General features: G+C 43.1%; 1 protein-coding gene across 7 annotated transcripts in view; it reads right to left on the reverse strand.

Moving 5' to 3' along the window:
* The window catches only part of LOC121646186 (unconventional myosin-XVIIIa-like), an 85,535-nt gene that overhangs the window by 38,886 nt on the left and 34,498 nt on the right, over nt 1-12,151 (reverse strand). For 5 of the 7 annotated variants that reach the window (XM_041995077.1, XM_041995075.1, XM_041995078.1 and 2 more), the window contains 7 exons: nt 10,681-10,823; nt 10,404-10,504; nt 7,291-7,354; nt 7,031-7,175; nt 6,794-6,805; nt 1,354-1,524; nt 837-927 (listed from right to left, as the gene is read on the reverse strand). In XM_041995077.1, coding sequence (XP_041851011.1) covers nt 837-927; nt 1,354-1,524; nt 6,794-6,805; nt 7,031-7,175; nt 7,291-7,354; nt 10,404-10,504; nt 10,681-10,823 — 727 coding nt within the window. The remainder of the gene's footprint in view (nt 1-836; nt 928-1,353; nt 1,525-6,793; nt 6,806-7,030; nt 7,176-7,290; nt 7,355-10,403; nt 10,505-10,680; nt 10,824-12,151) is intronic. The other 2 variants (XM_041995076.1, XM_041995079.1) reach the window with 2 other exon arrangements.

The following is a 12,151-nucleotide window of genomic DNA, read 5'->3' on the forward strand; positions in this document are numbered from 1 at the left end:
CCAGAGGGTGGCAGAGGAAAGCCCCATCCAGAGCCCCCCGTGGTCACGGGGCACAGGCCCTGGCTGGCCAAGATCGGCAGCCACTGACCCCGCCAGGCACCAGCCATCCAGGGCGGCCAGAGCGAAGGGCCCAAGGCCCCGAGAGCCCAGAGGCAGACAGGCACCCCCACTCTCCAAGGCAGAGGGCCCGCACCACGCCCAGGAAGTTTCGGCCGCACACCCTGGGAATTATTTTTTATCACAGCGTTTCTGGCTGTGAATTTGGGGAAACACTGTTTTGTTCTGGTATTTCAGAAATGCATGTAGATGCATAAAATCAGATTATTACGGTAATCTGATTACTCCCAGAATCATCTTCTTCAGTCTCACTGATAAGGACTCTCAGTGTCCTGTTCATGTTGTAGAGCTCCAATCATTCAAGCAGCCATGCGTCCATTGAATCTTAGGTTTTCTTACAGTCGATCCGGGTGGTGCCAGATTTAAAAGTCTGATCTTACAGTCTCATGTGATGTAGATTAGCCACTGATGTTCAGCTCCTTCGGTCGTGTGACACGTGTATTAAAATATCTACCTACTCATACACCCACTGATCCATCCATCCATCTCATCTATTATGAATCCTGACAGCAGCTTCTACTGGGTTACTGGATGACAAACGTTCTCTTGCTGCGTTCCTCCACCTCGTCTTCAGTCCACTGACCTCAGACAGGGTGGATCAGTGGTGGAAATAAGCTGATTACAGATTACTTGTCTCTCTTCTGATGGAGCCAGCTGGAATCCTGACCTGGATTAGACAGGTAGAGAAAATGGATTTATGGTAAATGTAGGAGCTTTACCTGTTGATGAGGGAGATGACCACAGTGAAGAGCTCTGAGTACAGTCCTGATGCCATGGCCTCCAAACACTCCAGAGCAGTGACCCTTGACCCTGATGGAAAGAATAAGAAACAACCAATTGCATTTTGGGGGTGATCCGGATCACTTTCTGGATCCAGGAATTTTTTTTAAGGATTCTTTACAATTGGGAAAAAAGAGATAATGTTGCCATTAAAGCGTCTAACTCAACAGATAAGACCTGGTTCTGGCTGGGATATAAAGCACCATTCCATCGTTCATGACTCAGAATACTCTCAGACTCCTGAGAACTCAGGATGGTTATAACCACCCTAAAGATAAACTACATCTGCCTTAGGTTTTGGTTTTATTAACCATTAATACTGAAACTGAAGGCTGCTGGATCATCTACAAACCTGCTATGATCTGTGTCCAAACCAGTAGACAAACACAAACTCTTAAAACTTCTTTTTATATCCGACTGGGAACCAGTTAAGTACAAAGATTCTGCTGTTTGTACCTGAGTTGTCACCTTGGCCAGCGTTGTCCGGTCCTCCTCTGAATGAGGTGGAGTGCTGCAGTCCTCTGGCCTGGTGTTTGAAAATCAGCGAGGACAGCTCTTCGAGGGTGCAGCCCAGCAGGTAGGCTGCCTTCTGGGCCCATTCATGGCGTGCAAACTGCCTGCGTCCCACTGAAAAAAGTTCAATTATACATCAACAGGCTGACACAACAACACAGTGACCAACTTAAGTTGAAATAAGACAGAGATCCTGCATCTCCACCTGGATCAGGATGTTGAACTCCAAACACCACCATCTCTTCCTCAGACTCTCTTGCAGCTAATATTAAAAACTGTTGCTGATGAGGCCAAGTCTCCCCATGTTTGTTCTATGTTACTGGTGATGTACTGATGGAAATTAGAAAAACTAGAAATTAAGAGTTTCCAATTTATAACTAGTAAAAAAAAAAAAAGAGGTCAGATTTTCTTGTCGGGTAAGTAAACTGTTTATTTGTGAACAAACAATACTTTATGGTCAGAAATTAAAAGTTCAAATTTCCTATTCCCAAGGTACAGTGAATACAGCATCATCTGAAGCTTCTGGAAAGCTCTATATAGTGATTAAATCTGACTGGTTCACTAAACAACACATTTTTACATTGAAAACAAAAGTAAGTAAATAAGTAAGTAAGTAAATGTTTATTTATATAGCACCTTTCAGTGCTTAATGAAACACAGAACACAACATAACACGACAACACAGAGAACATAAAAACAAACAAAACTAAGTAAAAGCAAGTTTTAAAAGATGCGTCTTTAGGTGCTTTTTAAAAGAGGTCGAGTCGGCAGATCTCAGGCTGAGAGGAAGGAGTTCCAGAGGGAAGGAGCCACTGATGCGAAGGCTCTGTCACCTTTAGTTTTCAGCCGTGTTGGCTTAACAACCAGCAGACCTTCATCACTTGATCTCAGGGACTTGCTGGACATGTAGGGCTGCAGAAGGTCTCTGATATATTCAGGTGCTTGGTCATGTAGGGCTCGGTAAGTTAAAACCAGGATTTTAAAATGCACTCAGTGATGAACAGTGCAGCTGGATTAGTAACGCAGTGGCATGAGTAAATTTGGAGGATTTTGTTATCAGCCTTGCAGCAGCGTTTTGAACGACTTGGAGACGCTCAAGACATTTTTTGCTTACCCATGTGAAGATGGAATTACAGTAATCAAGTCTAGATGAGATGAAGGCATGGACGATCATCTCGATGTCAGATGGTGAAACAACTGGATTTAGCTTGGCAACATTTTTGAGATGATAAAAACAAGAGCGAACAATTTATTTTATATGAGCATCTGAAGCAGGGGTGTCAAACTCCCGTCCTCAAGGGCCACTATCCTGTAGGTTTTAGTTATTTCTTTGCTCCAACACACCTGAATAAAATCAAATAGATCCAACAGCTTCTAGTCAACTTCTTCACAATAACCAATTTACTTCAGTCAGGTGTGTTAGATCAGGGAAACAATGAAAACCTGCAGGATACCGGCACTGGAGGACCGGAGTTTGACACCCCTGATCTGAAGATGAGGCAAGTGGACCAAGACTCTCAGGGAGAGTCTACCTTAAGGAAAAATCTATCAGGGGCACAAACAAGGACCTCAGTTTTTGAAAGTTATCCTTCTTCCAGCTCCTGACAGCATCCAAACACCCAAGCAAGCTCTGAATTTAAAAAACATCCTGAGGTTTAAAAGAAATAAAATAAAATATCTTTAAAATAACCTATAATGTGTTGCAGAGGCAGCAAATATAAAATAAACAATAAAGGACCCAGAACAGATCAACACCAAAATCAAGAGATGAAGAAGAGGATTTGAACTCTGCAGTCACCACGGAGACTAATCTCCCAGAGAGATAAGAGAACCATTTAAGAGCAGATCCTGAAACCCCAACCCAGTGTTTCAGCCTGTCCAGCAGGACACGATGATCTACAGCGTCAAAAGCTGAGGTCAAGTTCAGTAACACTAACAGAACAATGACCTGCATCGCTCTGCATCAGGAGGTCATTGGACACTCTGAGCAGGGCTGTTTCAGTGGAGTGAGCCCTGCGACTGGAAATGATCCAGGATATGATGTGTCTCTAAAGCAGCTGTAAGCTGCTTAGCAACAAATTTTTCTAAAATTTTAAATATAAATGGCAAATGTGAGATAGCTCTGCAGCTGCTAAAAAGAGAAGAATCGAGCTTGGGTTTTTTAAGAGTGGATGAATGACAGCATTGTTGAAATAATCAGGGACTTGAACAAGCAGCAGAGTTTGATTGTGAGCACACAGGGACCAAAAGCCTGGAAGACATCTTTAAATAGGGATGTAGGTAGAACATCAAGAGAACAAGAAGATGCCGTCACTGAGCCAACTAATGTCACTATGTCATCGAAGAAAAAGGTGAAAAATGATCTATAATCACAGGCCGAGCTGGACTGGGAACAGACAGTAACACAGCTGATGGAGACATAGAGCTTCTCACTGTTTCGACTTTTTCAGAAAAAAAGGCCAGGAATTTTTCACAATCCTCATTTGAAGCAATGGGACAGCAGGAGCAGTAGGAGCAATTCTTTTACTAATGGTCTTTAATAACACTTTAGAATTACCACGACTTTTTGAGATTAAACTTGAGAAGCAGGCAGCCCTTACATCTCTAACAGCATCGCAAAGGAAGCCGGGAGATCCTTCAACTAAAGAAGGTTTTGATCTGGTAGACACACAAACATACACAACTCACATACAATTTAGGATATTCTGCTTTTTGATGTCAGAATGTACCTAAAACATCCTCTAACCTTTACAAGTGAACCTACACTACCAGTCAAAAGTTTGGACCCATTTTCTCATTAAGTCTATTTCTGCAGTTTGATTTTCTGAATGCATTCGTTCAACTGTTCTGTTTCCATTTCTACGCTGTCAAACCAAGACGACACCTAACACATGATGAGCTATTGACACAATTTATCTTCTGTTAAACCCACCACTGTTGGTAGATTTGGTTTGGATAAATCATTTGAGATTAAGGAATTACTAATTACTAATAATGATCACATGACTCTACTTAAATGTCCTACTTTTACCATATCAGTGTAGGATTTTCACATTTTCTGTAAATTTCACCCTAGAGTTAAATAACTCACACGTTTTGTGAGTAGTGTATGCTCTCAGCACAGAAAATATTACTCCTTCTTTGCATATTTCTGGAGGATGAAGACTAATGCGACAGGTAATGATGAAGATGAGGAAGATGCTTCAAGCTGACTAACAAACTTTATAAATGGGTTTATTTCATGTTACAGAATATATGGCATGAATTTTAAAAATAGTAAAAGAATAAACAGAGAATAAACAGTAGTTTCAGTTTGATGCTGTAGACGACCAAACATTTTATCTGCATACAGGAAAACTGGCAGCTGCAATGCCAGGATGTACACTGCTCAAAAAATTAAAGAAAAGACATAATCATTAGCACGTAACTCAAAGTCAGTCCCACTTCTGGAATATCACTCTGTCCAGTTAGGAAGTAACACTGATTGTGGAACATGGTGGAAATGAGAGGAAATTAGCAAGACAGCCCCTATAAAGGATGCTCCTGCAGGTGGTGGTCGTAGACCTTTTCCCTGACTTCATTTTTGGTCACCTTAGGATTTTGCCCTCACCACCAGAGCTAACATGAGGCGGTGTCTGCAACACAGAGACATTGCTCAGGTAGTGAGGCTCATCCAGGATGTCAAATCAGTGCAAAAAAGGTTTGCTGTGTCTCCCAGCACAGTGCTGAGAGAATGGAGAAGATACCAGGAGACAGCTCAGTATACCAGAAGACGTGAAGTGGGGCGGAGGAGGACGACAACCGAGCAGCAGGACCGCCAGAGCCCTATAAAGCCACTAATGTGAACTCCATGAGGGTGGTATGAGGGACATTATCCACAAGGAGGCCTTTGCTCACAGCCTACCACCGTGCATTTGCCAGAGAACACTAGGATCAGCTGATTCATCATTGGCTCCTTATGCTCTTCATGGACGAGAGTGGGTTCACACTGAGCACATGGGACAGACATGAGAGTCTGGAGATGTTGTGGAGAACGTTTGGCAGTAGGTTGGTCGCACAGACTTCCACGTGCTAGCCAGAAGTACTCTAACTGCCATTAGGTACTGGGACGAGATCCACAAACCCATTGTCAGACCATATGCTGCTGCAGTGAGATCTGGTTCCTTCTGATGCAGAACAATGCTCGACCTCATGCGGCTGGAGTGTATCAGCAGTTCCTGCATGAAGAAGACATCGATGCTATGGACTGGCCCGCCCGTTCCCCAGACCTGAATCCAATCCAGTTCCTCTTTGTCATCATGTTTAGTTCCATCCACCGCCTGGTACCCTGATCCAGGTCTACGAGGAGACCCCTCAGGAGAACATTCATGGTCTCACCAGGAGCATGCCCAGACGTTGTAGGGAGTGCATGCAGGAATGTGGAGGCCACACACACAACTGAACCTAATTTTTAATTGTATTGGGGAATTTCCTCAGAAGTTGGATCAGGCTGCAATCAGAACTTTAACTTTGAGTATGATTCTAAACGCAGGGCTCCATGGGATAATGATTTTCACTGATAATTCGTATGTTAGTTTTTTCTCATTACATCCCACTATGTGATAGGATTTTCAACTGAAATACAGTTTTTCATCAATCAAGATCTAAAACATGTTGTTCAAGTGCTCCCTTTTTCTTGAGCAGTGTATATTCTGGCTCTGATAGGTTGTTCTGTAAATAACTGTATACAGTCTCGGTTCAGCAACACCGTGCTGCTTATAAATGTCAATAAAAATATAAAAACACGAGAGGAAAAACAGAAAACTTTGTTTTTCTGGTGATTTCTCATGATTGCTTTTGATAAATCTCACTCAGCAGCAGAAGGAAACACTTTTACAGGTGATTGAAAGTTGCATCATCAGATGGAGGACTTTGTCTAAACTGTCACCGCAACATCTGTTCTTCGCCTGACATTTCATATCAATTGACTCAAACATCAATACTCCATCACAGAGTCACCAGATCTTTTTGATGGGGTGTTGTCCAACATTAAAGGGATGAAATCACATTTTTTATTTTGATATTCACTGGTATGTTTACCACCGGAATCATCAGAAATCTCAAACCTTTATAAATCTAATGGAGTGTTTTCTAAGATATTTGACGGAGAGAAAACGGATTCAGACATCACTGGGATGAATATGTAGACTCTCTATATCTATGGAGTTTAAACCTTTGAGTTAAAATGAACCAATATGAAAACCAATGGACAGTCAATTATAAAGGAAGAAGAGGAGAATCAGTGATGATAAAGAAAACACAATAGAGAAGGTATGATGACAGACAATACAACACATTCTAAAAAGGTTTTCTAACAGAAAAACAGACAAGGAGTTTTTATTACCTTCATCTCCGTCTGGGTGCCACATGCAAACATGCAAGTAAACAGAGAGGGTTAGAAAGACAGCAGTTAAATGATTCATCAATTCACCGACTCAGGAAAATAAACATCAGCAGTGAAAACACATAAATCATCTGACTCAGAAATCTGACGGACCACTTAATCTGACCACAGGACCCAGGAACAGCCAAGTTTCCCAGGAACAGTTTGGTTTGAAGTTAGACAACTGGGAGTTCCTACCTTTAGTGGCTCCTGCAGCCCCCAAGTGATAAATGGCCCCCAAAATAAGCCAGAGGGCCTTTTGCTCTTCGCTAGAGATACCCAGCACCTTCATGGCTGCCTGGAGCTTGGTGAACTGTTGAGAGGCCCGCTGCTTGTCTTCAGGCTGGAAATCAGATCAAACTTAACTCATTTCTGAGAATGAACAACGTTAACAGTAGATCTGAAAACAAACACCGTAAAGACAAAGAAAGAAGTTTTAACCAATTTACTCAGATTACCTTTGAGTTTGGTAGGATGCAAAAAGCACTGTTTTCAGCAAGTTGGCCAAGGTGCAGCTCCGTTCTGGAGGAGGAAATATAATCAGTCAGATCTTTTATGCCACTGAAGGGTTAGTTCCTGCTTTCTGTTTCATACAAGACACTGAAACATCAAATAAATATCAGCTGTGTCTTTATTAGTTGACAGAAGGTAGATAAAAAAAAAAACAATGATAACTAAAGTGGCATAACAGTGAATATGTTTATTACAGTGCCTGAAGATGGTATTTGTGAACTGTAAAAGACCACAGCTGTTATCAGGAGTTGTTGTCTTGTTCATCTCTTTGTCAGACATGTTAGACTCTTGTTGGCCCTGTGATGGCCCTGTGTTAGACATGTGATCACCATGTGTCGGACCTGTGTGGGCCCTGTGTTAGACCTGTGTTGGCCCTGTGTTAGACATGTGATGACATTTGTGTTAGACCTGTGTTGGCCCTGTGTTAGACGTGATCACCATGTGTTAGACCTGTGTTGGCCCTGTGTGAGACATGTGTTGGCCCTGTGTTAGTCCAGTGTTGGCCCTGTGTTAGACGTGATCACCATGTGTTAGACCTGTGTTGGCCCTGTCTGAGACCTGTGTTGGCCCTGTGATGGCCCTGTGTTAGACCTGTGTTGGCCCTGTGTTAGACGTGATCACCATGTGTTAGACCTGTGTTGGCCCTGTGATGGCCCTGTGTTAGACCTGTGTTGGCCCTGTGTTAGACATGTGATGACATTTGTGTTAGACCTGTGTTTGCCCTGTGTTAGACATGTGATGACATTTGTGTTAGACCTGTGTTGGCCCTGTGATGGCCCTGTGTTAGACGTGATCACCATGTGTTAGACCTGTGTTGGCCCTGTGTTAGACGTGATCACCATGTGTTAGACCTGTGTTGGCCCTGTGTTAGACATGTGATGACATTTGTGTTAGACCTGTGTTGGCCCTGTGATGGCCCTGTGTTAGACGTGATCACCATGTGTTAGACCTGTGTTGGCCCTGTGTTAGACGTGATCACCATGTGTTAGACCTGTGTTGGCCCTGTGTTAGACATGTGATGACATTTGTGTTAGACCTGTGTTTGCCCTGTGATGGCCCTGTGTTAGACCTGTGTTGGCCCTGTGATGGCCCTGTGTTAGACGTGATCACCATGTGTTAGACCTGTGTTGGCCCTGTGTTAGACGTGATCACCATGTGTTAGACCTGTGTTGGCCCTGTGTTAGACATGTGATGACATTTGTGTTAGACCTGTGTTGGCCCTGTGATGGCCCTGTGTTAGACCTGTGTTGGCCCTGTGTTAGACATGTGATGACATTTGTGTTAGACCTGTGTTTGCCCTGTGTTAGACATGTGATGACATTTGTGTTAGACCTGTGTTGGCCCTGTGATGGCCCTGTGTTAGACGTGATCACCATGTGTTAGACCTGTGTTGGCCCTGTGTTAGACGTGATCACCATGTGTTAGACCTGTGTTGGCCCTGTGTTAGACATGTGATCACCATGTGTTGGACCTGTGTGGGCCCTGTGTTAGACGTGATCACCATGTGTTAGACCTGTGTGGGCCCTGTGTTAGACCTGTGTTGGCCCTGTGATGGCCCTGTGTTAGACGTGATCACCATGTGTTAGACCTGTGTGGGCCCTGTGTTAGACCTGTGTTGGCCCTGTGATGGCCCTGTGTTAGACGTGATCACCATGTGTTAGACCTGTGTGGGCCCTGTGTTAGACCTGTGTTGGCCCTGTGATGGCCCTGTGTTAGACGTGATCACCATGTGTTAGACCTGTGTTGGCCCTGTCTGAGACCTGTGTTAGACCTGTGTTGGCCCTGTGATGGCCCTGTGTTAGACGTGATCACCATGTGTTAGACCTGTGTGGGCCCTGTGTTAGACCTGTGTTGGCCCTGTGATGGCCCTGTGTTAGACGTGATCACCATGTGTTAGACCTGTGTTGGCCCTGTGTGAGACCTGTGTTGGCCCTGTGATGGCCCTGTGTGAGACATGTGTTGGCCCTGTGTTAGTCCAGTGTTGGCCCTGTGTTAGACATGTGATGGCCATGTGTTGGACATGTGATAACATTTGTGTTAGACCAGTGTTGGACCTGTCATGGCCCTGTGTGAGACCTGTATTGGCCCTGTGTGAGACATGTGATGGCCAAGTGTTGGACATGTGATGACCCTGTGTTGGCCCTATGACGGCCTTGTGATGGTCCTGTGATGGCCCCTAAAGCTCTGGATACAAAAGACGTATCATTAAAGAATAAATAAAAGACCGCTGCAATGTGACTGAACTGAAAAGTAGAAGTTTTACCAACAGTTCTTCTTGACACCAGCTGGTTTAAACTTTTAACCAATAAAAGAAAAATAAATAAATAAATAAAAAACTTGGACTGGACCCCTGCAAAATACACTCCATTCCATCTCACAATTCATTTCCCTCTTATGCTGTTTTCACTTTTTTTTTTTTACTTGTGATATTACATATTCTTATGTGTATTTTCAGGGACAGCCTCTATCTGTACTGTGTACAGGTATAATCATAATTAAAGTCATAATTATTTATTTCTATTTTATTTTAGATTTTTATGATTAATATCTTATTTTTTTCTTTTTGTTTTATCTTATTCTATGTCTTGCATTTCCTACTGTTTATGGTCTTGTAGGACTGCATGTCCGTCAACCTGCACAGGAAAAATGGCACAGCAGACTTGCCTGAAGGCAGTGCTTCAGAGTCACTCTGATCACTCAGCAAGAAATATAAATAAAGCAGCAGTTCAGATCAGAAACACCGTAGGGTTAGTATTGGTAGGCTGCCCTCAGTCCAATCCTCCCCAATCTCCCGGTGAATCAAATATTCACAACTGTCCAAAACTCAAAACAATAGTCTGTAGAGGTGTGGGTGGACTGTTTTGTCACTTTATCATTTCTCTTATATTTCAGTGATTTTTAATTGCTGGAAAAGTGCTCAAGAAATGTTTTCCCAGATGGGCAGGACTCCTGTTTCCAGTATGATCAATCAGGATGACCATTACACACTGCTTCAATATTTCAAACAAATTGACAGCGGACTGTGACTGGATCAGAACAGAAACACCATGAGAGTCACCTCTGACTGCTGTCGGCTCCGGCCATCAGGTAATAAAACACGTTAAAGGTTGACTCTCCATCAGGTCGTCTGCTCACCCTCAGTTTCTCCAGGAGCATTGTCTATGCCGGAAAAGACACCAAAAGTTCCCTTAGGCATTTCTACTACTATAATTTAATTTATTAATAAATAATTTCATCCATTAATAATGCATTCATTGGTATAACTATGTGACAGACTATGTATAAAATGTTTGGGACAAATATAGATCTGCCAGTGGTGTGTGCAGGTGTGTTACCTGGATGGAGGCTGAAGCCACCTGGCCAGCTTGATCAAAGTCAAGTGACACTACATGCGAAAAACGGCTGGCATTTGTGTTCATAGCAGTGGAGCTGTTTCCAAAAGCCTCCAGGATGGTGTAAACAGCCTGCCACTTCTCTGCTGCATCAACAGGAAAAAAAACATGAATTATGACTCATATACAATAAATTCCAGAGCTGGGTTCAACCCTCATACAAAGGAGAAGGTGTCCAAACATTGGTACGTTGAGCAGCTTATCGACATGCAGCTGCCTAATAGTAAGACTAATGACTGGATGGAGAGGGAATATTAGTCTGACCAGTAACTCTATGACTGGATGGACAGGGAATGTTAGTCTGACCAGTAACTCTAATGGCTGGATGGACAGGGAATGTTAGTCTGACCAGTAACTCTAATGGCTGGATGGACAGGGAATGTTAGTCTGACCAGTAACTCTAATGGCTGGATGGACAGGGAATGTTAGTCTGACCAGTAACTCTATGACTGGATGGACAGGGAATGTTAGTCTGACATCTGCGTGCATACACAGTTGATCACACTTTCGCCAGCGGACAGTGAGCATGCGTCTGAAAACACGTCAACCAGCGAAAAATCAGACATAACTTCAGCGTTTTTTGTTTTTTTTTGTGTATGTGCTTTTTAAACTGTCCCTGGCAGGTGAAGGTGGAAATGGTCGCGCTGCAGTGAGGAACAAACAAAAGTGAGTATTTCTCCTTCTCTGATGTTACATTGAGAACGTCATGTCCATCCCAGCTGAACCAGCTGAAACTAATGTCATTGTAGTCATTTCTGAGTCATATTATGGCTTAAAATGGATCCAATATTCTTTGTATTTTTTTTATTATTTATAATTTTACTGCCTTTTAGTCATTTATGGAAACTTGGTCCATAATGAAGTTTGGAAATGTGACATGACTTCACAGCTGAGTCTAGTTGTCACATGGTGTTTAAATAAGGCAATTTTGTTATTATCACATATCATATTACCACTGTAACAGATAGGTTACCTGTTACACCTGCAAAGTTTATGAATACATGATTCAGCAGAGCTGATTTCAAGGTTGAGAGTCGCACCCTGTTTATTGAGCCTGTATCTAAGTTACACATATTTAAGTTACATGTACTGTATGAAACTAAAGAGTCATACCCTGCCCAACCAACCCACCCTCATAACTGTGAAGCTGGGGAAACCACTGAGGGCCATGCTGACAATGTCGTCAACAGACCTGTTGGCTTTGTAGGCAAACTGTAAAGGGTACAGGAGTGGGTCAGTTATGGCTTTAAGGTGGGACAGCACATAGCACTCAAAGGACTTCGTGACAACAGAGACCAAGGTGACAGATCTGTAGTCACGGAGTCATTGTGATCTTTGTCTTTTTGGGGCCTTGAAGCAGGCCGGTACATAGTCAGTCTCCAGTGAGGTGTTGAGGATTTCCGTGAACACCGGA

Source organism: Melanotaenia boesemani, chromosome 9 (genome assembly GCF_017639745.1).
Source record: "Melanotaenia boesemani isolate fMelBoe1 chromosome 9, fMelBoe1.pri, whole genome shotgun sequence".
Taxonomy (NCBI): Eukaryota; Metazoa; Chordata; class Actinopteri; order Atheriniformes; family Melanotaeniidae; genus Melanotaenia; species Melanotaenia boesemani.